The sequence below is a fragment of the Lagopus muta genome, chromosome 16, assembly GCF_023343835.1.
Source record: "Lagopus muta isolate bLagMut1 chromosome 16, bLagMut1 primary, whole genome shotgun sequence".
NCBI classification, from domain to species: domain Eukaryota; kingdom Metazoa; phylum Chordata; class Aves; order Galliformes; family Phasianidae; genus Lagopus; species Lagopus muta.
In genome coordinates, this window is record NC_064448.1 from 5,497,384 (window position 1) to 5,523,382 (window position 25,999).

The 25,999-nt window shown below is 46.8% G+C and overlaps 2 protein-coding genes across 3 annotated transcripts; both read right to left on the reverse strand.

Annotated features, from left to right (window-relative positions):
* Nucleotides 1-525: 525 nt before the first annotated feature.
* On the reverse strand, nucleotides 526-15,599 carry SLC17A9 (solute carrier family 17 member 9). The gene is made up of 13 exons (XM_048962725.1): nucleotides 15,438-15,599; nucleotides 9,503-9,700; nucleotides 8,612-8,751; nucleotides 7,404-7,503; nucleotides 6,748-6,878; nucleotides 5,950-6,046; nucleotides 5,171-5,267; nucleotides 3,465-3,552; nucleotides 3,133-3,167; nucleotides 2,932-3,047; nucleotides 2,516-2,571; nucleotides 2,180-2,209; nucleotides 526-2,098 (listed from the first exon to the last, which is right to left on the reverse strand). The coding sequence occupies exons 1-13, from the start codon at nucleotides 15,548-15,550 to the stop codon at nucleotides 1,935-1,937; spliced, it is 1,365 nt and encodes a 454-aa protein (XP_048818682.1). The 5' UTR covers nucleotides 15,551-15,599; the 3' UTR covers nucleotides 526-1,934.
* A 3,360-nt stretch (nucleotides 15,600-18,959) lies between these two features.
* Nucleotides 18,960-25,972, reverse strand: GID8 (GID complex subunit 8 homolog). Of its 2 annotated transcripts, none has more exons than XM_048962520.1 (5): nucleotides 25,853-25,972; nucleotides 24,198-24,327; nucleotides 22,859-23,055; nucleotides 22,137-22,334; nucleotides 18,960-21,825 (listed from the first exon to the last, which is right to left on the reverse strand). In XM_048962520.1, the coding sequence occupies exons 2-5, from the start codon at nucleotides 24,313-24,315 to the stop codon at nucleotides 21,652-21,654; spliced, it is 687 nt and encodes a 228-aa protein (XP_048818477.1). In that variant the 5' UTR covers nucleotides 24,316-24,327; nucleotides 25,853-25,972; the 3' UTR covers nucleotides 18,960-21,651. The 2 variants fall into 2 exon arrangements, with proteins under 2 accessions (XP_048818477.1, XP_048818476.1); XM_048962519.1 differs by lacking the exon at nucleotides 25,853-25,972 and adding an exon at nucleotides 25,442-25,562.
* Nucleotides 25,973-25,999: the final 27 nt, after the last annotated feature.

Sequence of the window (25,999 nt, forward strand, 5' to 3'; positions counted from 1 at the left end):
CTTCAGTGCTGCTCGGAGGGGTGAGCAGCTCTGCTCTCTGCCCAGCACAACCAGCTGTGCCAGCAGTGCAAAGGCCAGGAGCAGCAGCTCTGGGCTGGCAGCAGTTCCCACATCCCAAATCTAACAGCTCCCTCTGTTGGCATCTGCACGAACCTATCAGTGAGGTTGCACAAAAGTTGGCAATTTGTGCCGTTTTTTTACGCAGTCTCCAGGCAGAAGATGGTCTGTGTGCAGGGTATGTGCCATCCGACAGCAGACTCGGTTCAATCCTGTTATCACTCCAACAAATGACCCCAAACCATGTCCTCTGATGCTAGAGTGTCCAGAAAACAGCTTGTTGGTCATTTTTCCAATATGAGCACACACGTGAGGATGCTGTGATCCACCAGTCCTGCTCTTCTGCCAGCAAAGCCTCCCACCCCCTCCCAGCCCCAACGGGTTGGTGACACTGAGTGCACTTGAGCTCCGCCTCTTGAGCATCTCTGCTTCCAAGGGAAACCACACAGTGTGAAACAATTTGCTGCCTTTATTTTGTAGATCCTTCCATAACACCATCTCTGATAGCAAGCTTTGGCAATGCTGCTTAAACTAATAATTGTACAGCTGTGGAAAAGGGGGTTCAATGCTTTGCTGAGGATACCTGAAGGTGGAACCTGGCCTTAGATCTGTAACTTTCTGGCCAGTTTACAGAGGCAGATAATGCAGTCAACCCACTGAAGTGCTGGGTGAGCTGTGAGAGAAGGGTGAGAGACAGAGCAGTGACTTCCTTTAATGTGAAATGTCACACAAAACATAGATCCTACAAAAGCAGAAGCTGTAGGCTGGTAAATCCTTCCCCTTTAGAAATCCCATGGGCTTTGCTGGGAGTACCACAGAAAACAGGCATGCAGAATCAGGCCTCAAGTACATAAAATATAGAATTTGGTACTTCAATTTAAAAATATTTATAAATAACTTCAGACATTCAGGCTCAGAGACTTGAACAGCCAAGTATTCCCCCTGACACAGGGAACAGTGTGGATCCACATCCAGCACTACGGGTCCCCAATATAGGAATTGGCTTTACACCTCATGCAGACTCCATGCCCACTGTGTGCTCTTTGGGATTGCCCCCAGTGCTTCAAGAGCACATGGAGGACACCTCTGACAGAGCAGGGAGCACAGATCCATAGCACTGCACATGACCAGTTCTTCACATACATTCACAGCATACAGTGAAATGATTTTGGAGGATTCCTCAGCTGTCCCTGCACTACGAGGGCAGCACAGCTCCACGTCCCCCCCAGTGAAGGGTTTGAGCTTTGAGGTCTCAGCAGGAGCGTGGTGAAGGCAGTGTGGATGTGATGTCCTGCCCAGGGCTCCCAGCTAGAGATCCTCACTTGCCCTGAAGGAAGCCTTGAATCCATCTCACAACCTTTTCACATGTGCACCTGGGTTGGACCTGCAGAGCAGATTGCAAAACAAAGGCACGCGATGGGCGGTTAAGGTCAGAGGTGCAATCTTTTGGATTTTGCTTTTAGTCCAGACAAAAAGCCAGGCGTTGGAAATACCCCACGCAGTCACAGGGCGGCCAAGCACAGCCGTTCCCATGCTCTGCACTCTGTAAGCTGAGAGTGCAAACTGCAGCCCCGTCCAGCAGGACAGCCACCAGCATATATGGCCCCTGAAAGGGACAGGGGCAAACCAAGGCCACATTCTCACGTGTAGACTTTGAACTGGATGGCCTCACCAACCACCAGCCATGCCCTGAGCAAAACAGGAACTCTACCTTTCTCTTCTGCTGTGGGTTTCATTCAGACCCACTGCACACATGGTCCCAGTCATTTTCGTCCCATTAAAACACCCACAAAACAATTATGTTCTTTGGCACTTGTGCATCAGTGGCACACAGACGTGACACACCCGGCTCCTTCCACTGCTCCTCAGACCCATTGCTACATGTCAATGTAGGCAGAGTCTGTGTCCACCCTCTGGGCCTCTCCAAACACCAGGAACGCACAGAGACCAACACTGTTGACAGCAGCCACCAGGTTGAAAACAGAAATCCAGGAGCCCGTTGTTTCCATCAGATATCCAGCCAGGTACACGCAAACCACACCTGTGCATAGAGGGAAGAGATGGAAATGCAGAGGGGCTGCATCCTGCTTGCCCATGGGATGAGCTGCAGGGAGTGCCTTACCTAGCAGAGCTCCGCCTGTATTTCCAACACCTGCAAAGAGAGGGAAAATGCCCTTTTGTTTCATCTCACAGGAATTGGGTGTTAACAACATGAAGACACGCACATCTCCACCTGGCTCGCCAACCCGACCCATTCGTCCTGTGTGCACAGCAAAATGCCATGCAAATGGTGGGGCCAACCAACGCTTCACCCCTCCTGCTGTCAGCCATCAGACAAACAAAGCAGCATGTCTGTGCAGCTCCATGAGGGCAGCTCCATGCACAGAAGGCAGCTGAGGCTGCAGGCACACAGCTCAACACCCTGTCTGTCTCCCACACAGCCCAGAGGATTCCTTACCAAACAACAAGCCAGCACAGGATGGGGCCAGGTCTTGCACGTTCACTGAAATGCCACTAGTGAGAAACAGAGAGGGAAACGGCAGCTTTAATGGAGCAGGACTTGATTTGTCGTCATTTGCACTGAGTTTAGCTGGTCCAACCAAAGGAAAGGATCCCAGATAATACTGGTGAGAGAGGACAAGGAGGGAAGAGGCTGCAAGCAGAGCAATATAGAAGGATTCAGCTCCAAGCGCTCAGAGGGGATGAAATGCAAGCCACCTCCTGCTTTGTGCCCCCACAAGCTGCTCAGTCCCGCATGCCCTGCAGCACACAGATCAGAGGGCGATGCTCAGGGTTAGCACCAATGGTGGGATGGAAGCAGGCTGCTCATAGAGCTCCACCAGTGTGGGGTGGGAGCTGAGGGGTTGTGGGTACCTGTGGTTAAAGGTCTGAAGCCCAACAGAGGCTGAGGCGAACACGATAGCATTGCAAAAACTAGATGTCTGACCCAGGCACAGGGCAAACATGCTTGAGACTCCAGAGCCAATGACCTGGAAAAAGAGAAAAATTAAATACCTCTGTGAGTTTTCCATGAGCAGGTAGCTCAAGCTACTCCCATGGCTTCAGCTCTCTTACCTGCATGAACTTACGAACGGTGATGGTTTTGTACCCTGGAAGAGAAGGAAGAGCCTCAGTTAAGGCAGCACAACAGCTCTCCTTGTTCCCAGCCAGGAGAGCACAAAGTGATTTCAGACGGCCAGAGCTCATTTCTGGATGGATCTTGTAAGACCAAAGAGAGCTCCAACAACATGGATGGGGCAGCACTCCCACTGATGTCATCAGGACTGCATGTTGTTTGTTTGCTGGGACTTCTCCTCCTTCCCAACAAGCCTCTCTTATTCCTCCTCCCAGTTCTGTTCCCACAACGCATAAAATAAGAGCTGAGGAAAAGCCAGAAGGGCTCTTACCCTGATTAATTAAATGATCGGACAGAAATCCACTGAACAAGCTTGTTGGAATTGCAACCAGCCAGGGAACTACATTGAACACCCAGCCCTGAAAGACAGCAAAAGTCAAGAGAGGGCTGCTGTCAGAGCTTGTCTGCAAATGTTTTGCAAAAGTCTGCAGAAAGGAAACACATGAAGGGAGCAGAACTTCTTACAGGCCTCTATTGCCTTCCCAGAGCACAGCCCCCAGGCTGTGGCTGCCTGCCAGGCCAGGACAGGCAGCATTGCTCTCTCTGTCCCTGTGCAAATCCCAGCAGTGAGGACTGAGCATGACAAAGTTTGGTGCTCAGCACAGCGATGTGCAGAGAGCCAGGGAGCTCTGGGAGCTGCGGGTGTAGCTCTGCCCTGCGGGTCACCAACAAAGAAGCTGGCAGCATTTTCAGCAGGGGCTTCAGCCTCGTTAGCAGCATTAGCAGGAAGCTGAGGGAACGTAGCTGGATTTTGTAACGCCAGGATTAGGTAACATTATAGCAACAACACGCCTTGGTCTATTTTCAATTCAGCAAGCTTGCTACATTTGTAATCACAGATGATTGCTGGTCATCTGGATTACTGCTGCTCAGAGGCATTTAGTGCCCAGATCCCACGGGGAGCTGAACTCGCTGTGTGTTGGGCTGCGTTCATCTCAGCTCATCCCCTCCGTGCCCCTTTGCTCAGAACCCCATGGACACACCCCGCAGCAGAGGGATGCACAGAGGGATGAGTGCTCCTGCTTTGAGTGATCCTGTTCTGGCTGCTCTTGGAAACTGCATCCATCTGCATCTCAGCACTGGTGAAATTTTAGTTCTTGGTCACTTTCAAAAATGTACCACCATAGGGCTTGCAGGTCTGTGTCTCTTGTAGCACCAGCTGGGGTTACTCAGCACACTTGGTCCCAACAACCAAAGCCACCCTTGTCTCACCCCAATGCCAAAAGGCTCCTGCGTCTCCATCCATCCAGGTGGGCTGGGGGTGGGTGAAGGCATCTCACCTGCAGCAGGGGCATCTGACCAGCAGGTGACACAGTTTTACCACACTAAGGATTATCCTTTAAAATCAAGCATCGTCAAGCCCCGGTTTATTAAAATATATGAAGCGATTATTGGATGCAGGAGCACTGTATGGAGCATCTTACATAAGGGAACCATGATATAAGGCACAGCAGATGGTAAATTACCGCTGCGAGCGCATTACAAGAGGTGCACAGATCCCGACACAACAATATGTTTGCTGGTTTAATACATGATTGTAATGTAAAAACCAAGGATGCCATAATGGATATAATAATAAAAGGCATGTTTAAGCTTTGAAAATTACCCAAAAAAGGAAAAAAAAAAGAACAAAACCCAATCCTAACAGAGCTATTGTGGAAAAGGCCCTGTCAGCTTCTGAGCGCAGGATAGGCAGCAGCACTCAGCCCAGAGGAGCAGGACTCTGAAAGATGGGAATGCTTGCACTGGGGAGAGGGAAGCATTCCCAGTAAGTGCACGTTATCAATGGTAACGACCACTTCTGCAGATCTCTCTGAGCTGTGCAATGTCAATATAGCTAAAATCCCCATGAAAACCCAGTCATGGAGTCATTGCAACAGCACGGTGTCGCAAGCCCCGCGTTGTTCATTAGAAAACCACCCCACTCTCTGAAAGCAGTGCAGGGAGCCCAGCCCTCCTCCCCCCACCACTGCTTACCTTGGACTCGGGGAACGTTTCCTTAAAGAAAGTCGGCAGCCAGGAGAGCAGGGTGAAAAACGTGCTGGCTGTGCACAGCTGTGCGACGATGACAGCCCTGGGAATACACAGCAGGGAGGAGGCAGTGAGCTGGGTGAGAGGGACCAGCCCAGCAGTGCAGCATTGCAGTTCCTGCTCTATAATTAAATCCCTCTGAGTGCTGCAGTTGCTTCCAGAGATCTTTTCACAGATAACTGCAGCTCTCTGCTCTAACCATGCACTCCCACACTCCTCTCTCCGTGCCTGATATCAGAGCACAGGCTCAGGACAGGTTCACTCACCCAGCTGCAGGAGGTGGCACCGAGGGCTTCCTAAGGCCCTGCCATCAGCAGATGGCCCACGGTTGTTCAGGGCAGTGAGCACCTCTACCCTGCCTTTAGCAGACCCTGGGAACCCACTGCTGTGCTCCAATGAGCCTCAGTGCCCAATGCAGAATCCTCCTCCCTAAAAAAAGGGCTATAGAGATGCTTTTCCAACAGCAAGAATGCAGGGCCACTGCACTGCTTAGGAGCTCACTGCAAGCAGTGTTTCTGACAAGCTTGTTGGGGAATGGTGCTCTGAAGAAGCACAGGACTCACCCAGGGAGCAGCCTGCAAACCTGGTGATGTTTTCCAAATGCAAAAGGGCAAAGTACAAATGCACAGAACAAACAAGCACACTGAGTTGAGAAGCCCTGGCAGGAGGATGCTCTCCAACCCTTCTGCCCTGGCACAGCACTCAGAGCTCCGTCAGCTGCCTACCATATCGGTGCCTTCTTAAACAGCTGCTTCCAAGGCACTTTGCTCTGCTTCGAGATTGAGATGCTTCTCATTAAATAGTCTATGGGGATGATGAGATCTGAAGGGACAAAAACAGCCAAAAGAAAGCTCTGATCAGCAACATGCTGTGCAAGCTGGACCAGATTTGAGAGACCACTCAAGCACTTCGATCTCCTCTAACTCTGCAGTACTGGCACTGGATGCTCCTGTTGGGTTCACCAAGATCTTCCACAGCACCCACCCACCACTCCATCCAGCCACCCTCACCATTTGTTGAATTTCTGGACAACAGCTCTTCAGGCAGCTCTGGATTCCATGCAGCACCAGGCACAAGGTGAGCTGGGCTCCTGCATCCCATGTGCACTAATAACACTGTATCCAGGTGTCATTGTTTGCCCATGTGTGGATTTACACCCGGAGTTATTTGGAAGAGATATTCAGGATTAACTGGTTTGTAAAAGCTCTGTGTGTAGATGCCCTTAGCTGGGAATAAGTATCTTGCCCTGCTTTAGCTTAATCCACTTAGCAGATCAGGCTCTGCGTGGTGTTTTCACCGGTGCTTAAAGGAATGGAAGAGTCAGAGCGGACTCTTGACAGCAATATAATCCAGCATGGGACTGGGAATAGAAACTCAGCAAAGCAAAAGCTCAAAATCTTGTTTCTGTGTTCAGCATCTTCAGGCAGACACTGCATACAACACATAGAGACCCAAGGAAAACCCACCACGTAACGTCCTTGGCAGTGCAAAGCTGCCACCCGAGGCAGGAGGGCTGATTTTACCTTTCTCTGTCAGCAGGTACTTGCAGGTGCAGTAAACCCAGAGCAAAGTGAGCAAACCAGAGAAGTAGAAAACGCTCTCCCAGCCGTACCAGTCCAGCAGCAGAGATCCTGCAGCTCCGATCACCAGCGTCCTGTAAGGCAAACCACAGGATGGCTCATTTCTAACCCCCACAAGCGAGTGATTAAACACAGCAAAATTGCTGTATGGCTTTTAAGCAGCCCTTCCATTTAGAAAGGAAATTAGCAGAGATGAGAAAGTTCTATTGTTGTCATCTGTCAGAGGACAGTGAGCAGTCTTGGGCTGACCCCTGCTTTTCCTACTGGATCAGGCTGTTTCCCAGAGTAATTAAATGTTGCTCTTCAAAGTCTGTCTTGGAAGGAAAGTGAAAAAAAAAACAACAACACAGAAATCTTTGACATGCTCAAGAGCAAACAGCACACTTCAGAGAACACACAGTCTTCAGCAACGTGTGCATGAGAGCACAGACAGCAACTGCCTGAGGCTTCCCCAGCTGCAGGCAGCATCCTCAAGGACCCAGGCACCTGCCTGCACTTCAGGCTGGAAGTTTTGCCTCCAACTATTTAATGTCCTTTCATCATCAGGATGTCCTGAGACTGTCAGTCGCTGCTCAAAGCCATCTGCCTTCTGAACTTACCCAAACTGTGAGCCAGTCCCCACTGTGCTGTACGTGAAGGCTCGCTCACTCTCCCGGACCCTCTGAGACAGCAGGCTGGCCAGGGATGGGAAGTAGACCCCTGTGAGCAAGGGAAAGGAGCTGTAAGGGTAGGGGGCCTCACCAGCAAGCTGAAAGCAAATTTACAAGATCCAGCAGGAGCTAAGCACTGAGATAAAGAAGCAGGACTTTGGGTGAATTTGTAATAGGGGCATAACAGAAAGTAAAGGAACTTGTGGCCATTGAAAGGTTTGCTTGTGCCTTCTGCATAATCCCATATTGTCAACACTGCTGCTACCATCAATTACAGAAAAAAAAAAAGTAAGGTTGGAAAAGACCTCTAAAATCCCCAATCCCAATCCCAACCCCAATCCCAACCCACCCCACCATGCCCACTGATCCTCAGTGCCACGTCTCCACGGTTCTGGAACACGTCCAGGGACAGCGACTCCACCACCTCATCAGCTCATCAGTGCCAATTACATCCCCACAATGCTGCAGTTTGGCAAGAGGAAAGGAAAATCACCCCAAATTATGCCAAGGCTTTGGGAAGGACTGATTTTCACAGAGTGCTTTGAAGGAGTTTTAAAACCCAGCAAATTCCAATCCAATTTCAGAAGCCAGCTGTAGTTTCCTATTGTGGCAGCCTGTGTCCTGCAGAGAGGTTACTGTGGGGAATGATTTGTGGGTGACTTTATCTAGAAATGTCTTTTTTTTTCCTTCCTATGGATGCTGCAGGTGCAGAGGCAGCTCTGAGGCTTGCTTGGACACCCAGGAGAAGTGCTCATGCACTGCAAACCAAAGGACTTAACCTGGAGAAGAGAAGGCTCCATGGAGACCTGATAGCTGCCTTGGGGATGGGCATTTTAGCAGGGTTGGTTGTGAGAAGACAGTGAAAAATGGTTTTAGACTCAAAGAGGGGAGATTTAGATTGGATACGAGAAAAGTTTCTTACAATGAGGGCAGTGAAGCAGTGGCACAGGTTGCCCAGAGAGGTGGTGGTGTCCCATCACTGGAGACACCCAAAGTCAGGCTGGAGGGGCTCTGAGCACTGATGGAGCTGTGGGCGTCCCTGCTCATTGCAGGGCATTGAACCAGAAGGACATTAAAGGTCCCTTCCAACACAAATGATTCAGTAATTCTTTGAACTTGCACGCACTCACTGCCTGCACTCAGGACGTGGCTCTCACCTTGCAGCAGCCCCATGAGGAACCTGGAGCAGGTCATGAAGACGAGGTGTGCAGACGTGATCTGGGTGAGCAGTGGGGTGATGAATGTCAGGAAGCCCCATGCTGATGCTGAGAGGAGGAGGACTTTCTCACCCCCTATTCTGGAAGGAAAAGAACACATATAGGAAGTGAGCAGAAGGCAAAAGGGCAAAGGCAAAAGGGCAAAGGCCCCCTGCCAAAGCTCAAGCCTTCTTCCCAGCTCTGCTAGCTTTTAAGAGCGAATTCTCCCCTATGCAGGAAATTCCAAGCTGCTGCTTCGCTTTTTTTACCACAGTTACTGAACCAATGGCAAAAGCCACTTCTGTCAGAAAAATCCAGGTGGTATAAAAGTGGTCTTCACTGTTTAAAGGTGAACAGAAACTACACTGGTCTACGTGTCCACAACCACCACGCTGGTCTACGTGTGCATTAACATACCTGTAGGTCTCTCTGGCAGCTCTGTGGGATGGTTGGGGCACTTCCTCTGTTTGATGGGAATTATGCCTGTGCAAAGTCCTTTGGTGCATGCTGCACTGTAACCATAGCACCGATTTTAAGACCCAGGCATCCAAACAAATAGTCAAAACTGCATGTATACTTTCTGAATCAGGGCTAAAGACCCTGGGTAGGGCCGATAAAGAAACCCATCAAGCCTTTCCCCACAGACAGGCTTCACCCTTTGCTCTGTTACTCTCCCAGGGTGAAAGGTGGCACTACCAAACCTTGAAGCGAGAGGTCAAAACCAAGCTCTGTGCTACTGAGAAAACCCAAGCAGGGGAAAACAGAAATGGAAACAATAGAAACCAAAAATGGAAACAGAAAATGGAAGGGAAAAAAAAAAAAGAAGATAGAAATGGAAGTAACTCCCAGTACTGATCACTGATGTGTCCTCCGATGACCTGCGTCAAGCAGTAGCCCCAGAAGAAGCTGCTGAGCACAACTCCTGACTGCTTCTTGTCCCAGCCGAAGTGCGCGCTCAGGGCGACGGCGCAGATGGGCACGGTGACGCGGGCGCAGTACAGCAGGCACGTCCCCAGCAGCAGCATCACCGTCCACACGCGGCACTCGGGCCTGAACGGGGCAAAAAGAAGGTGGGGAAATGGCTGAGTGGATGTGCCTGGCAGAGCTGTCTTTTTCTGTCCCAAACAAAAGCTCCGGGAAGTGTTCTTTAGAGGGTAACAAAGGAAAGGGCTGCACGTGACAAACCATGTTGGAAGCAAATATTTGCTGTTTGGCACTCCAACTCATTCCCCAGGGGAGGTGGCACGTTACCCTTCTTAAATGTGACATGGATGGAAGAGTGTTTGAGAGATGGGACTGTGGGGCTGAACAGCCCAGAGCGAGGAGCAGAGTAACCCAGTGTATAAGCAAGGATGGGTTTGCAGCCCGTGCTCAGTTTTGGTACATGAGACCCAGCCCCAAGGTAAGTGCTCCTGCAGAAGGCAGTATTTACTCCTGCCCAGTCTGCAGGCTGGGTCTCCCAGTGCCCATGAAAAAATAAGCTCAGTGAGAACACACACAGTATTCAGGAGGGCTGCTCCGAAAGTAGTGCTTCCTATTTTACTATGTTGGCCCATGAGAGGTGGATGTCAGTGGTACGGCAATAGAGATTGAACCTTCTCAACAATATTCCATTCCATTGACAGATGGCAGCAGAAAAGCACCTCACATGGAAGAATGTATGGAACTGAATTCCTCCATGTGGGAAAAAGGGCACCCAATGACATTCACTGATGCTTGCTGAATGTTGATGGAAACCAAACAGTGGATGTATGCACAGTGAGGCGGTGGGTAGTGCAGACTTGTCCAAGTGTGGCATACAGACTCTTGTTCATCCTTGGCAAAAACACCTAGTGGTGGTGACTACATGGGAAGTGCTTTTTTGTAGCTAAGCACTTGCCCTGTCAAATGGTGTTATTGTGCTCTTTGTAGCTGTTGTAGCTTCCATGGAAATAAACAGGATGCGACCCTCATATGTTAAATTTGGTTAATTTTGCGTCCATTGAGCAGAGCACAAAGCAAACAAGCTTTCTCCATTCCAGGGTAGACTGGAATTCACTGTACTGGGGCACTGATCTCTGTGCTTTCCACCCCACTGTCTGCATGGGAAACAACCTGCACCCCTTCTGTATTGAAAGGAGCACTTATTCCCCTGGACTGGATTTATGACCATTGTAGGTTTATCCCACACAGCACAAGACCATCAATAAACCTGTCCGTCAAGGAGGGAGACAAGGGAACAATGGAAAGGAAAGCACTCAGAGCCTCTGGGCTGTTCCAGGTGAATTTATTGCTATATCCTGCCAAGGCAAACAGGCAGCTCTGTGCCAGCCCTGGCAGGAAGAACTGGGGGCTTTGAAGGTTGGACCTGTACTGACTGTGCACACACACTACTAAATAGTGCAGGAACCTCACTTATCTTTGCTGGAAGAATGAGTAACCAAGGGTTGTGCTGCCTCAGTCACTTGACTCAGGTGACATACATTCTCTTGGTCTTATGCTGTCAGAAGGGCATGTGCTGTAAGAGGGACACTGTCACATTGTACTCAGCACTACTGAGGCCTCACCTTGAGTGCTGTGCTCAGTTTTGAGTCTCTCACTACAAGAAGGACATGGAGGCCTTGGAGCATGTCCAGAGAAGGGCAGAGGAGCTGTGAGGTCCCAGGGGGGTGGTGGGGTCACCATCTCTGGAGGTGTTCCAGACCTGTGTCCCCAAGGGTCAGCGGGCGCAGTGGAGTGGGTAGGGGTTGGACCTGGGGGTGTTAGTGGTCTTTCTTCCAACCTAAATGATTCTGTGAGTTTATGATCCAATGATCACACTTTAACTTGCAGCAAAAACAAAGGTGTTTATTCATCACGTGCAGAGCTTGGCTCCTACTCATTCTGCAGCCAGCCTGGAGCCCTAATCTTCCCTCTTATCTGCAGTGGCACGATGCCTGTTAATTTGAGTCAGTGAACCTGAACAATTGGGGCGACCAAGTAAAGCACCTGCAATAAGTGTCAATACTCACTATCATTTGGCTGCTGAGACAGTGCACGTCTGGATCACTGCTTCACTGCATTTATACCCTTTTCCTATACTGTTATCAGTAGACACTTCCATTCAAAACAAGCGTGGACTGTCATAAGGACTGCAAATTACCACTTGCTCCATAGGTAGCATATCCAGCAAGGAAAATCCACTCTGACAGTCTGAGTGTGCCCACACCCACCTGAAGCACGGCAAGAATTGCTTCTCTGCAAGGACAATGATGTGCTTACATCAGAGGAAAGAGCTTTGTAAACGCATTTTCTCCTAATTATAGTTATCACAGAGGCTGCCGATGAGTCAATGTTCTGCTCAGTGCAAAACAACAGCAGCAAAGGTTACAGGAGAAGCCTGGGCTAGCAGAAGGGAGAAAAAAACTCTGCTTTTAGAACTAAGCAGTAATGACAAATCAAATGTAAGGTTTTGGAGATTATAACTGCCCTCTGAGAAGTGGAGCTTTAGCAGCATTAGTAAATTTACCTAAATTGTTTCTCTGATGAGGGAGTAATAATCTGAGCTGGAAATAACCAAATCAAGTAAGACTGAAGCACATCTAAGCCTAAACCTGTGGCCTTGCTCAGCAGCTTCCTTTGTGCAAAGAACAGCACCTGCAGCTGCATCCCCTTCTGGGACCCAATTTGCAAGCAAAGCAGCCATGCAGCTAGAAAACACTTCCTACTTCACAAACCTCCAACCACCACCCAGACGGACTATAGTTAGCATGAGGACTGTAATTGAGCCCTAATGACTTTTTCTGGGCTGCTGTCTGTATGGCAGCAGTGCTGTGGTGAGCAGCCCTGGTGATGTCCCTTGGTTCTGCCCCACTACAGCCCCAGGCAATGGGTCACCATTTTGCTCAGAGGCACCCAACAATTCTGTGGGGTTCAGACCCCACCGTGCCCCATCCAAGGGCACAATGGCTGACACCAGTGTGTAAGGAAAGCCACAGTGGAAAGAGAACCAGAAGCACAGGTTACCTTTATTTGCAGCCTGTTATCCTGCTGGAGGAACATCTGTAACAGGTGCCACAAAGCAAATATTGATTCAACTTGTATTTCTCTTGATGTGCCCCCTGCCTGCCCTCAGCCCGCTGCTCTGTTTGCAGGCACTGCAGGTCACTGTTGAAATGAACTTGCTGAAATTCAGGCTATCAGCAGGGACAGACCCAGCTCCCAGCCACACCTCAGGGCCACCAAACCATGGGACAGCATCGCTGGCACCAGCATGGGGCCACCTGGCAGGAGGATGACAGCTCCATAGCAAACCTCAGCCCCAGCTCAGCCACCGCCTGCTTTAATTGACAGCAATCGACACAGTGGCACCTGCCTGCCGTGGTGCTTTTTCTTCCCTCCTCATGCTGCAGACTGGCTCCACTCCGGTGATTTCTCACTGTCAAAAGCAGCATTTTGGTTCAGAGAAAGCTTTTTTCCAGCCAGAGCACAGAGGACACAGGGCTTTTTTTACTGGGAAAGCTGCTGATTTCCTGTTCGCCTCCTGTGCACAAACTTCTTCTGCAGAGCCACAGATGGCAACAAAGTGGTGTTCAGCAAGCGCAGCTCTCAGTTTATTCCCTCTCTTCATTTCTTGCTTTCGGCAAAAGCAAAGATGAAAATTAGATTTGAGCCGCTCTCATGAGCTGGAAATAGTTTTTTAGTCCAGGTGGAGAAGGTGGGAAAATGTAATAACAAAGCACACACATGCTTTGCACACTGATATAAAATGGACATGGATCAGACATAAATGAAATGCATTTCTTGCTTACATACTCCATGTGAAAAGTTCTCAGCAAAGGCACAATTAAAATCAGACTGACGAACTTGGATAATGAAACAACCAGCAAAGAAAAGAAAGAAGCAACAAAAGCTGCAACACGGGGCTGACAAAAGACTAGAGTACAGAGCTCAGGAACACAATGTGATCTCTGGGGCAAGAAGTGCAGTCAGGAGACTGGAGAGCAGCACGTGGCCATGGTACAGCTCCTTTCATCTGTGAAGTTGAGAGAAACTGCTATAATAATAAGCCCTTGTCTTTAGGTGTAGCCAGAGGCTAGGAGAGGCAGAGTGGTTTCAGGAGCCGTTTTCTTCCCAGGACACGCTGCCTTTTCTGTGCTTTATTCCTGTTCTGGAGGCACCATCCAAAATGTTGTCTCTGTGTCACTGGTGGATCTGCCCATGGCTTTATTTCTAACTTTTGGCTATAGATTTCTTGGAGCCTTAGCCTTCCCACCAGTCCAACCAGAAGGCCCCGCTTGGCACGTTAAGATCTCCAACAAAAAGCTCTATCTAAATGTCCAGATGTGCTACAACACGAGTAATCTTTTCAAGCTCCAAGCAGAAAACATTGTTCTTGGGTGAGAAAGACAATACAGATAATAACGTGTGATAGCACAGCCAGGGGAAACCTACCTACCAAAAAAGTCTGACAAGGGCAGCTGGGGAGGTAGGGTGAACCACGGGGAAAGAACAGTGCAAGAGGAAGGAAGAGCTGGCTGAAAAAAAGGACAAAAGAAGAAGCAGCACGAACAAAGATGGAACAATAAACCCGCCGAGATAAGCGCTTATCTCTCCTTGCACTGACAGTGCAGGCAGATCCTGGGAGGCAGCCCGGCAGGGCTTTTGTTGGAGCACGAACACGGAACTCGTGTCACTTCCCCCACTTGATAAAACCTTGCCTCCACAGCAATTAATCCATGCATTGAAATGTCAGGAGCTATTATTCAATCGCATACCTTGATCAAAAATTGTCCGCTACGCTGATTTTTAACTGCCTCACCAGCCACGTTCTGCACCTCTACCACCCAGACACCAACCCGCCCATCTAACCTGGCAGAACGCTGCTCTCCCACTTGTTTGCTTCAGACCCCCAAACAAGAGAAGGTATGGGTGTGTGTGGGTCTGGCACAGACCAAATTCTTTCAATCACTAACAGCAACATGGTCAGAATTCTCTAAAAACGCTTCTTTCTTGATAAATACTTCACCCACAGTCAACATCAACCATCTCTTTCGTTTACACCCCAACTGCTTAAAGCGGTCACTTTGACCTAAGAGGAGAGCTAAATATTTTCATAGAAATGTAGGATACCCTGAGTTGGAAGGGATCCACGGTGATCAATGAATGCAGCAAAGCTGAAACCCAAACCCTACACCTGAGAGCAGCATCTCAGCACTCCTCGAAGGAAGGCAGTTTGCAACCAAACTGTGACTCCCATGCAGGAGTGCATCCAGGTGGGGATGAGGTAGAAGCACGTTGTGGGAATCGTGGTGTAACACAGGGAACACCATAGAGACAGCATGGAATTTTTGGGTACTGAAGTGCTGGAAAGTCAGCATCCAGCCCACCAGTGCCCAACTTTTTCCTCCATGGCATCGTACCAAGGCAGTTTGGGGAGAGGAAAAAAAACAGGAATAGTTCCGAGCTGGTGAGCTCCTCCTTTTACAGACTTCATCTTAATTAATCGCTATCAGCAGTACAAACATCCCGGCTGGAACACTTTGATAAACCTCGCCTTAGTTTCGACGGCATGTTTAAATAACTGACTGCAGGCCAGAAATAGATCGGAGAGATTTTTTTCCCCCCGCGATTCATAGCAATTCCACACCTCGCCCATCGGGGGTTTTCCTCCACCGCCCAGCACCCAACGGCCGGGTGCCCTCCGACCTTCGAGCATCTCCGAAATCTCCCGTCCGGAATCCGGCACGTCGCAGGAGCAGCCCCAGGAGCTGCGGAGAGGTTCCCGGCTGAGCCTGCCCAGCTCGTCCGGGGAATGCCGCAACCTTACCTGGACCAGCACGGCTCCCCGCCTCCATCCCTCCTCATGCCGTCGTGCTGCGGGGCCCGGTAGCCGTGCTCTCCGCCGTACACCGGCGCATTCCTGCCGCCGCCCGCGGCCATGCGGGCAGCGCTTTCCGGCCCCGCCGGCTCACATCGCCGCTGCCGCCGGCTCCCTCCCCCTGCCGAGCCGCGGCCACGTGTCAGCGCCTCCCCGCCGGGCCGTTCCGGGAAGTCCCGCCGCCCTCCACGATGCCGGGGCCGCCCGCATAGCTGTCGGGGCGGGCGGGATCCCGGCTCCGCATCCAGCCCCGGGGCAGCCCCGAACTCGCGGTGCCCGGGGAAGGCGCTCGGCCGGCGGTCGGTACGGAACGGAGCTTTGGCGTTTCCGTCCTTTCCCCTCAAACTTGGTCTTTGTGTTGCTGGTTTCTTTTTTTACCCCTCTTATTCTTTTTAACTCCTCCTCCAGTAAATAATTAAGCCCTCGCCGGCAACATCGCGGGGGCTTAAGAGAAAGAACATCCTCACCCTTCAACATCCAAAAACTGCGATGCTGTTTGCATTACTGGTGGGACAGCCCCTCGCTCCTCTGCCTTTCATAGATGTGCCAGCAGGAATATCTCTCACTCTGGATTTGCCCACCCAATTTAAGGAGAAATTGAATAGAAATTCGTGTTGTTGATTTTGATTTTATCCTGCCGGACAGAGCTGCTGCTATCCTCTAAATGTCAAATACAATCAGACTTCTGTATGGAAATAGATAATTAAAATAATGGTTATCTCACTCCAAGAGGACCGATGAGTCACCTCAGGAATATGAATGAGCAGCTGTTAGGACATCACTGAGGTGACTGTACAACCAGCAGCAGCTTGGATGTGGGTATGGCACAACTCAGCCTGGCCAGGTGGCACACAGCCCTTGGGGAAGGTGCTGAAGCTCCTGGCTGCACCAAAAAGCACAATGATGAGCACAGCCAGTAAAGCCTGCCTACAACCAGGAAAATCAGGGGTCTGTGACCACTCAGTAAAAACAAAACTTAGCTCTTAAGCTAACTTACCCATTCTTCTCCCAGAAAGAATACTTTTCAAGTCCCTGAAGAGCAGTTAGCTTAAATCAAGAGGGGCAATATTGAACTGAACTCTAGAGAGTGAAGTAGCAAAAGGTTCTTCACGCACAGACAGCTCCAGACCTGAAATAGGAGGGCTCCAGCAAAAGACACACAATCATGCCATGTTCATTGCCTCTGAGTTTTGAGGAAGGAGGTCTCCCCCAAAACACCCATGGCTTAATCACATGCAGTCACCTGCCTACCCACAGGGAAAGGAAACAACACCAACAAGCTTTGGTGTGAGCGCAAACCGAGGGGAACTATGCAGAGTAACCACAGGGCTCAGCCTTCGTCGTGTTGTCGGCTTTCTTTCAGTTATTTGGATACATAACTGGAAACCATGCAAAGGTGTTTTTACTCACTCTGCTGCTGTGACTGTTTCCAGAAGGGGGAGCCAAGGCATGAGAAAATGCAGCCAAAAATCAAACATCCTTCAGTCTGAGAGATGTGTATGGATATTAATAGTGTGTGTGTTTAGAGTTAAGTATGAGTACAGAAGTGAAATTATCTCATGAGCCCAGGAGAGCACAGAAGAGCTGAGGGCTTGGATATGCAATCACAGATAGAGAAAACCCACTTACACTCATTTGAGACACTGCTATGTGAAGTTTCAGTTCTGTTGTAGGATGCATCCGACACTGCAGTGTTGGATATTTACTGAAGTAAATACTCTTACACTTCCTCCTTACTGCTCACAGACACTTTGACTAACTTGCTTCTACAGTAGGGAGCTGATTTTACCTTGAGAAATAGCTGCAGTTATAAAATATATATGTTTGAATATAAAATTAACAGCAAACTTGGAACATCCATTAAAAAAGTGAGAACATTGATAGCATTCTCTTCATTGCTGCATTACTTTCTGGAGGCAAACATCCCATCAAGGTGATTACATGGCAAACAGAAACAAGTCAGCACTGACTTCAAAAATCAATTGAGAACACAATCCCCTCTTGTTTTCCCTGTGTTCAGTTTAATCTGCCAAAAGATTAAACCAAACAAAAGATTACTGGGATAATATTTGAGCTGACATACACCAGCACTGAATTTCATCCACACGATGGTTGCATCATTTGAGTACTTTAGGAAGTTCAGCACAAATTATGTCCCAATTCTGCATTTTTTGGAGTATATGAGAAAGAGTAATAGGTTCACATGTTCCATAAAAGGCAACTGCCAGCTCCTGAAGGGAAAATCCAATTGCAGTTTGCAGGAGACAACACTGCTCAAGAAGTTTTCTGGGCCATTTTCACTAAGAACTTGATGGCAGGAACTAATGCTCACCAGTCACAATGTTTCTATGTGGAAGAGGGATGTGCAGTGGCTCAGAAGCCACCACACATTGCTCTAGTGCTGAAGACAGGCCTAGAGCAAAACATGACTCCTTCTCCGCTGATATTCAGGTGATTACCTGAAGGGTGCTTTCAGCTGCTGCTAACAGGAGGTCCATGAAGGTCAGACACACAGGGATCACGCTCCAACTCAATTGAATAAAGCTTCAGAATGAACTTGGACAGAAAATGGTTTGAAATAAGTTGAGCACCACTCATCTGGGTGAGTGTGACAGTGTTGGTTTTTGTGTTTTTAAAGCAGTGCTTTTAAGCTTAGACTCAAGCATCCAAAGCATAAACATTGTAAATTAAAACCAATGAAATCATCCTGGAAGAATGTAATGGCTTCACCTATACATACAAGGAGTGGAAAGGAGACAGAACTACGTCCAGGTAACTTCACACATTTTTAATGCTACATAAGTGCTCTCCACGTTCATTTCAGTGTTTCTTTTAATGCAGGTGGAAGGAGCAGAAAGTGTTTCAATGAAATCATCTCAAGATGAGAGGTACTTGTCCCAGTTTCAAGCTGTGTTCTCCTCTTTAAAGGTCTTGAGAGGAAATGCTTTACTTAAAATTCTGCTGTTAGTTTCTGGTTTCAGCAGCCTCTGGTTTTCCAGCTATATAAATTGAGCAGTTCAGTAACATTTTCTCAAAGTACTGCCAGTATTTCATCTTCATGGAAACCCACCATCCCTAACCCTTCACAAACGACTCAACAGAAGCAACCAGTGTAGCTCAGATTGGACAGGCAGAAAAGAAACATGGTAACAGCCAAGAGATAGCCATTAAGGAGACAATTTTGGAGAAGGAATGAGATTCGTAGCCCAATCAAAGCATGTTTCATATCAAGTCTTTTGGCAGAGCCAAGACATTTTACAACTTGACTTCTTCCTGTTCATAGCAGTGCTGAAAAGAAAATAATCTTACTTGCTTTCAGCAAGAGAAAGGCTGAGGGAAGAATGCATGCAGTGCAGCACATTTGTTTGCCACCGTTGAGTTTGGAACAAATCTTCATACAAAAGTTATTCTCAGAGTATTCTAAATTAAGTGGGGGGAAAAAATATATATATGTATTTTAACGCTAAAGCAAACTGTTCAAAGTGGCATTTAATAGTATTTGTTAAAGTGGTTATCTAACAAAAATGGGTTAACAAAATCCCATTCATTAGTAGTCACCAAATAAGACATTTCTCATGCATATGACAAAAGTCCATTCGTGTACTGACAGAGGTCTGTTTACTGTGTACAATATTTCCATAAATTATGTTTCACAGCCCCTACCATCCAAGAATATTTCAAACAGATTATATATTATATTTGTATATGCAAACTATTTTATATACACTAATATAAAGATCCTTAGAAGTACCATTATGACTACCTTTATGCTTTCTCTAAAATGCATAGCTTTCGAATATTTTCTTGCAGTTACCAAAAAACTTTACAGATTAAAGCTGCTTATCAATGTGGCATGTTCATAAAAACAAAGTGAAATAGTTCTAGACTAACTTTATATTAAACCCCTTAAAAAACATTTTTTTTTAAATGGAAAAAAAACAACAAGCTAGTGAAAATTCAAGTAATCTATGCTCACTCTTTGCCCAAATGCTATGTGAAATTAACGTAGCGTTCCAGAAGTACAGTGAACTTCTCAACCAGGACTGCAATACTGCATTTCTCATGGAGAAAAATGCTAGTCATGCCACAGAACCGCACTGCTTTCCACTTCATCTGGGAGAAGCTTTAGATTTAGTAGGTAAGCATCAGAACAGAGGAAAAGCTGATCAGTTACATATGAAGAAAATAGAGCTATTCCAGTTTTGTTTCTGCAGTTTGTTATTAAACAAAGTGACATTAACCACACAGTTTCTGACAAACTCAAAGTTGTACATGGTTTTCAGACATCAACCGAATGGGAAAGAAAAGAAAAGGAAAAAACACAACTGTTAAAATGTTGGTGTTAAAATAACCAGTCTGGGAGAAGGAAAGCCAGACCACCGCTGTAACTGGGGGCAACTGACAGCTTGCTTGTTACGTATAAACTTCGAGACCTCCATGCCACAAAATGCCTTAAAAGTGCAGAACAAAACTATCAGTAATAAATGAGAACAACTCATTTTGTTATATCCATCACCTAGCTTAAACTTAGTACTCTGCATCTCTAATAGCTGCTTAACAAACAATGGATTCCCCTCACAAAAAAACAGCTACACAAGTAAACAGTGTTCACAGTAATGCAACCAGTAACAGGTTTTTTTTTGTTTTTTTTTTTGTTTTTTTTTTTAGTTTCCATAAGTCAGGTGTATCTGCAAAGCTTTATACAGTTTAATGCGTAAGTATTCCAGTAAAATTAAGTGAAAACTAAGTTTCATTCTACAGGGTAATATCTACCATACAAGACTAGATTATGTACAGTATGGGACTGGTGTGACGACTGCCAGTGCATCGTGATGTTCAGCTACTTCACCCACCAGGTCGGTCTTCGTTCAACAAATCGTTAATAACTTGATGTACAGACCTAAAAAACCTACAGATTGATTTGGCAAGATTAGTGCTTCCTACCACTGGATGTACACCAGTGAACAGTGCTGCAAAATTAAGTTGACCTGAACATCCCATACCCACAAGATTACAATTTGTTGACTTGAAAGTCTGGACTTCACACGTAAAACATTAAAACTAGAATCCTAACTGGAGTGAGGGCAGTCAGTAAACAAAGCGATACGGGTGAAGATGAATTGCATCTCTTCAGAAAGGTATGGAAAGAATCAAACAAAACCTGACATTTCAGTCTTGAAAGACAGCCCTGCTCTGCTCAGCTCAAGGCATAAAAACAGCCCAAGTAGCTCTAGAACTACGATTCTTATTCGACAAGAGTAAAGGCAGATCCTGCACAAGAAGATGCATCAGAGGCTTCCGTAAGTATCTCTCCCCCCACTTCATTTCCTAACACAAGTATGTCTTTCAGCTTACAAAAATCCAGTGGCCCTCCAAGCTCTACGAGCCTGCTGCAATCACTGCAGTGTCTGCAGCTGCAAACTCAATATGGAGGGGAAAGGTCCCCTTGAAGAAAAACTCTCAAACGCCTCTGAGGGCCATTTTGGTCATTTGTGAAAACTAAGAAAAAAACTTATTTGCAACAATACTTCTCATGAAAAAAGCTGGGTCACTGATCCATTATGAACATAGCTCTCACCATATAAAGCACCAAAAAGTCAGAAACAAGGAAAAAAAAGTTCTTAAATTAAGATTTACAAGTTTGTACACTATTTCCTAGGCAAAAGGTTGACCTTACTGCAAAGTTTATAGATGAAAACAAGACCAGTTACTCTTAAGGGGAATGTATATCTTGCTATAACTTAAAGGTAGAAAATATTCACTGTTCTATATACACATTTCAAACAGGAGACAGTTAAACTTAACTGAATAATTGCCAATGTAACTCATATTAACTCACTGACCACTCAACTAAGCATCAGTAGCCAATTAGAAAGCTTGAGTTCTGTACTTTTAAAAACGTGATTTTTTTCCTGTCCTGTTTAATGGGTTGTTTTTTAAAAATGTATTATAGTGCATAGCCTAAGTCAGACTTCCAAAGAGATACAGCGCCTTTCAATGCAGTTTTTGCAGCATTCAAAAGGGACTTTTCTCCCTTCAAATTAGATGTTCATTGAAAAATCTGAATTGAGTGCTGTACTGTAGTAAAAATATTTCAGTCACAGACTGATATAAATGTATACTGTGCAGTACTATGATTGTTTGATGTCCATCTGCACACATTTTACTTGGGTTCTTCAATTGTCCCCTTGCTGAGGTCTGTCATTTTGGGGTATTTCACTTTCTTCTGGTCTAGCTCATTCTGAGCCCACAGTAGTAGTTTCAGTAATTTTGCCAACTTGGGTGTTGATTCACGATTTTCATAGTCTAGAACAGCTTGATTAACCTCACTCCATACCTGGAAAAGAAATACTGGAGTTTAGTGATAGTTTTCCTACGATTAACACTTGTAATGTCACACAGACACGGGTAACATCAACACAGCTTGTTATCTCTCAGAATGAAGCAAGGGCAAAGCTCCACATACCAACAGCCTAGAGAAATGAAGAAAATCAAACAGCTGATTATGGTAACATCAGTGTTTTGAATGCTGCGTAAGAAATATTTCTGCTCTTCTGCATGATGCTATACACATTTGCATCAAAATCTCAGCGTTGTTTTCACCACATACGAACAAAATACACCAACTTCCTTGTGAGCAAATCCTACCTTCTGTCGCTGCATCATGTTAAGCAAGTCTCCAAATGGTGATTCTTCAGGATTATCGAAGGCGAGCAAAGCCAGCGTGCGCTCCATTTCCGTCAGGCACTCCCGGCTCTCCTCACCTTGCTCTGCTAATTGGGTCTGAGCAAACTCCAGAGCTGCTTCTGTCTCACGCTGCCGAATCAGTTCAATCAAATGCTGCTGCTGCATCAAGAAAAACACAGCAATGTTAGCTCAAGTTAGCAAATTTTCAGTATTTCAAGACCACGATTTTCAGTCGCTAGTATGTAATTTGAGACAAACACTAATCCATGCTATGGAAGTTTAAGGTCAATTCTAAATATCTGAGACAAGAAGTAACAAACTTGCCAACAAGATTTACTAGAAAAGGCAGGCTGATGTTTTCTTATAACATGTTTTGAAAACATGTTATAAGAAAAACATGTTATAAGCTCATTAAAAGAGCTACTAGAAACCCAAATTACGAGTTGGTAAATCACAGATCATTCCCTCTGTTAAAAGTTTCCAAGTTACTAATTAATTGTATCTGACAGCTGTTGCAACATGCCACAGATTTTCCCATTGCTATAAAATGATATCAAAACCAAACATTTCAAACTGCAGCCACGTTCAGCCACAAATCCCTTGCAATACCCTTAAGCCCACACTTCTTCCAGAGTTTCTTAACAACTTCTGAAACAAAAATAAGAATTTCCACTTGTTCTTACCTGCAAATGAAAGTAAAGATATCTGTTTGTATCTAACAGTTCTGGATGGAGGCTGTTTATTAATGAAATGGCTTCTTGAATCTGTCCTTTCAGTATCATTTCTCTGATTTTTATTCTTTCATCAAGAGTCTCTAAATCAACACTGGGTTCAATTCCAGACTCCATTCGAAATTTCTCCGCTGCTTCTTTAAAGCCCTCTGAAATAAAAACGTTTTACCTACAAGTCAGTTTTACAAAACGCCTTAAAATAATCAGTTTCACTGAAAAGATGTGAGCATTGCTGGCATATTTTTGTGATTCAAAGATTAACTCTAAAAACTGAATTCTAAACTTCTGAAAAATTCTTATTTATGTAAGCATCTGATCCAACAGGCACTTAGCAGTATGTGCTTAGTTCATTTGTAACTCAAGTGCCCTCACTCTCTAAGGATGCAAGCATCATGTAACTTTCTATGTTTAATAAAGCACTGTTGCTTTTTTTTTTTCCAAAAATGGCTCATATTTGAATAATTTACACGATTTTGATTGTCCCTCCAGTCCCCAATCGTGTCTTTATAGTTTTACAGAGAACAAACAGGAAAAGAAAACAAACCTTGCTTTTCTAAAACAAATACAGTGTTGCTAAAAGTTTTTAACGGCCACTCTGAATCTTAAGTTTTATTTCTATACATGCAGAAATGATTTAGCTTACTTTATTAAGCCACTAAGATGCTCTTCTCTCATCTCAGGAGATCCAGTTGCACACCAATGTAAACAGGGGTGTAGATCAAATATAAATGCCTCCACCCTAGTATAGCTTACTGTGATGGTATGCATCGTAATTGCTAGGGACAATTCCCAAGGGTTTTTGATTGCTGTAAGTTAGGCCATATGCTGAAGGGCTTAATAATTTTGGTCTTCAACTGTTTTGACAACAATATCCTTTCAGAGTCTACCTTTCCAGACAGTTAAAACTTGCTTCTGATAAACGCTCTGTGAAGCTTTATGAGTGCTACTTAAAAACAGCTACATATCTTGAATTCTGTTGTAACAGCACAAAAAAAAGGATATCATAGAGAAGCAGGTTATTTCTGTTTACAGCAATCCAAAATTACTTTCTTCTATATCTTTTAGCATAAGAATTAAGGTCAGAGTAATTTCTATTTCGATATATCTAGGTCTCTGTTTTAATCTAATTGGTTCTGTGTCCACTTAAGAGAATACAAGAGCATCTGTACATTGCTAAAAGTCAAAAGCAATCACCAAATCCTTAAAGTCCTTAATTTTACTCTTTATAGTACCATCTTCTAACCAAAGTGGTATGCCCCAACAAAATACAATAAAAGCCTCCTAGCATTACCTGTAACAAGGTAGTTCATGATAAGGCGGTTCATGTCTGCTCTCTGAATATGCAAGTTATTAAGTTTTTCCATCCATTCATCTTTTGTGATTTCATCAGGTTTTTCTGCATAACTCATCCTGGTCTCTTACTACAAAGAGAGAAAAGCATTTCATTTAACACAATTCAGTTAAAAGCAAGTTTAATGTGTGTAAGCATGCTCCTGCTATCTCTGTAACTTTCTAATGAGATCTCATAAATATTCCAAAAGACACTTTTATCTGCAGGCATTATTTTACATTTTCTTTTCCTCCTTCCTGCACTTTCAGCCAGTTTCTACAGCTGCTTTCATCCATCATCAAAATACAAAATTCAAATACCATTATCATGTCGTTAAATCCAGTCCAAATAAAATCTTGTCTGAAAGTTATACAGGACCCACAGCATCACAAAGTAAAACAAATGAATCAAAGTTTTACTGCTAACCAGAAAACCTGTAACAAATTTCCAAAGCAAAATCTATATAAACAACATTTGTTTTAAAGTTTGTTAAAAACAAGAACGCTGACTGGACAGTAGTGTTTGTCATACAGCCACAAAAAGCAGTGAGTACTCCAGTGCACAACCAGACGGCTTTGTGTGACCGTCCCAGAAGCGCTCCTACCATCGCTACTAAATTATTTCCTAGTGTTTTCTCTCAGATTTGGAAACAGTGCGCGCCGCTAAAACCGAAGCCGGTGTTTGTCCACTTCTGACAGGGGCAGCGGAAGGGAGAGGAGGGGCGGCAACAACAGCAACAGGCACCACCGCCCCGAGCGGCAGCGCACCGCCTCCCGCCCCTTCCCATCAGAACGGCTCCTTCTCTCCCCCAGCTCTCTGCGACCAAAGTCGCACGGACCCCAACAGCGCCAGGCAGCGGGGCACAGGACGAGCCCGGAGCCACCCCAAGGACCGAGCGCTCCCGGCCCGCGCTCCCAAGAACGCGGCGTCTCCCCACGAACTGCTGCGGCCCGAGTCCCGCTGAGGGACCCTGACCTTCCCCCGCTTTACAACGCGCCGCTCGGCTCAGGCCCTCCGAGGCGCAGCCACCGAGCCGGCCCTCCGCGGGCCCAGGCCACCCAAGCGCACGGCTCCGCTCGCCACAGGCCCGGTGCCTCCCCGCCGTCCGCAGCGATCGGCAAGGGACCGAGCCGCCGAGGCGAGGCGAGGGCCGCGGCAGCCCCCGTCCCCCCGGAAAAGGAGAGGCTTCGCTGGCGCCATCTTACCGAGCGCGCTACGATACCGGCTTCAACGCACGAACGCGGACTCCACCGCCGCCTCTGCCAGGCCTCTGGCGCGCGGATCTCGCGAGAACTGCTCTCTCAGCCAATCGGCGCCCGGAGAGAAGCGAGAAAACGCAACCATAGAGATGGGCCGCGGGACAGAGTGTACACCACGTATGTACACACACACATCCAGTGGGGCGCTGGTACCATAGAGAAGACCTGAGGCGCCTCAGTACCGCTAGATTGAAGCTGGTCCCGCCGGGAGTACCATAGAGTTAGAGCGGTCGAGGGCAGGCCGCAAGATGGCCACCCTGCCACCAGGGCGAGCGGCGCTGGAGGCAGCGAGGCTGCATGAATTGGGGCTGGGGAGCACTTCTCATCTGTTCCTCATCTCCCTTCTTTGGGTCTCACCTGTCAGGCAGGGCCTTTGCTGACTCCATCATGCCGCCTGTCCCAGCTGCAGGGCCCGCTGTCTCCTGTTCCTCCTTGGTATTTTAGTGCTTCAGGCAACAGTGCCAGCCTACTCTGGGACAGCCAACTTGCAGACTGCAGACCTTC

Bases quoted from the DNA above. Each gene is read 5' to 3' on its own strand.
- GID8 (XM_048962520.1), bottom strand. From the start codon at position 24,315: ATGAGTTATGCAGAAAAACCTGATGAAATCACAAAAGATGAATGGATG. The intron at 22,335-22,858 runs GTAAGAACAAGT...TTCTTGATGCAG, and splicing joins ATCTTTACTTTCATTTGCAG to CAGCAGCATTTGATTGAACT. The intron at 21,826-22,136 runs GTAGGATTTGCT...TTTCTTTTCCAG, and splicing joins ACATGATGCAGCGACAGAAG to GTATGGAGTGAGGTTAATCA.
- SLC17A9 (XM_048962725.1), bottom strand. From the start codon at position 15,550: ATGGCCGCGGGCGGCGGCAGGAATGCGCCGGTGTACGGCGGAGAGCAC. The intron at 6,879-7,403 runs GTAAGTTCAGAA...TTTGCCTTACAG, and splicing joins GGGACTGGCTCACAGTTTGG to GACGCTGGTGATCGGAGCTG. The intron at 3,553-5,170 runs GTAAGCAGTGGT...GCTGTCTTTCAG, and splicing joins AAACGTTCCCCGAGTCCAAG to GGCTGGGTGTTCAATGTAGT.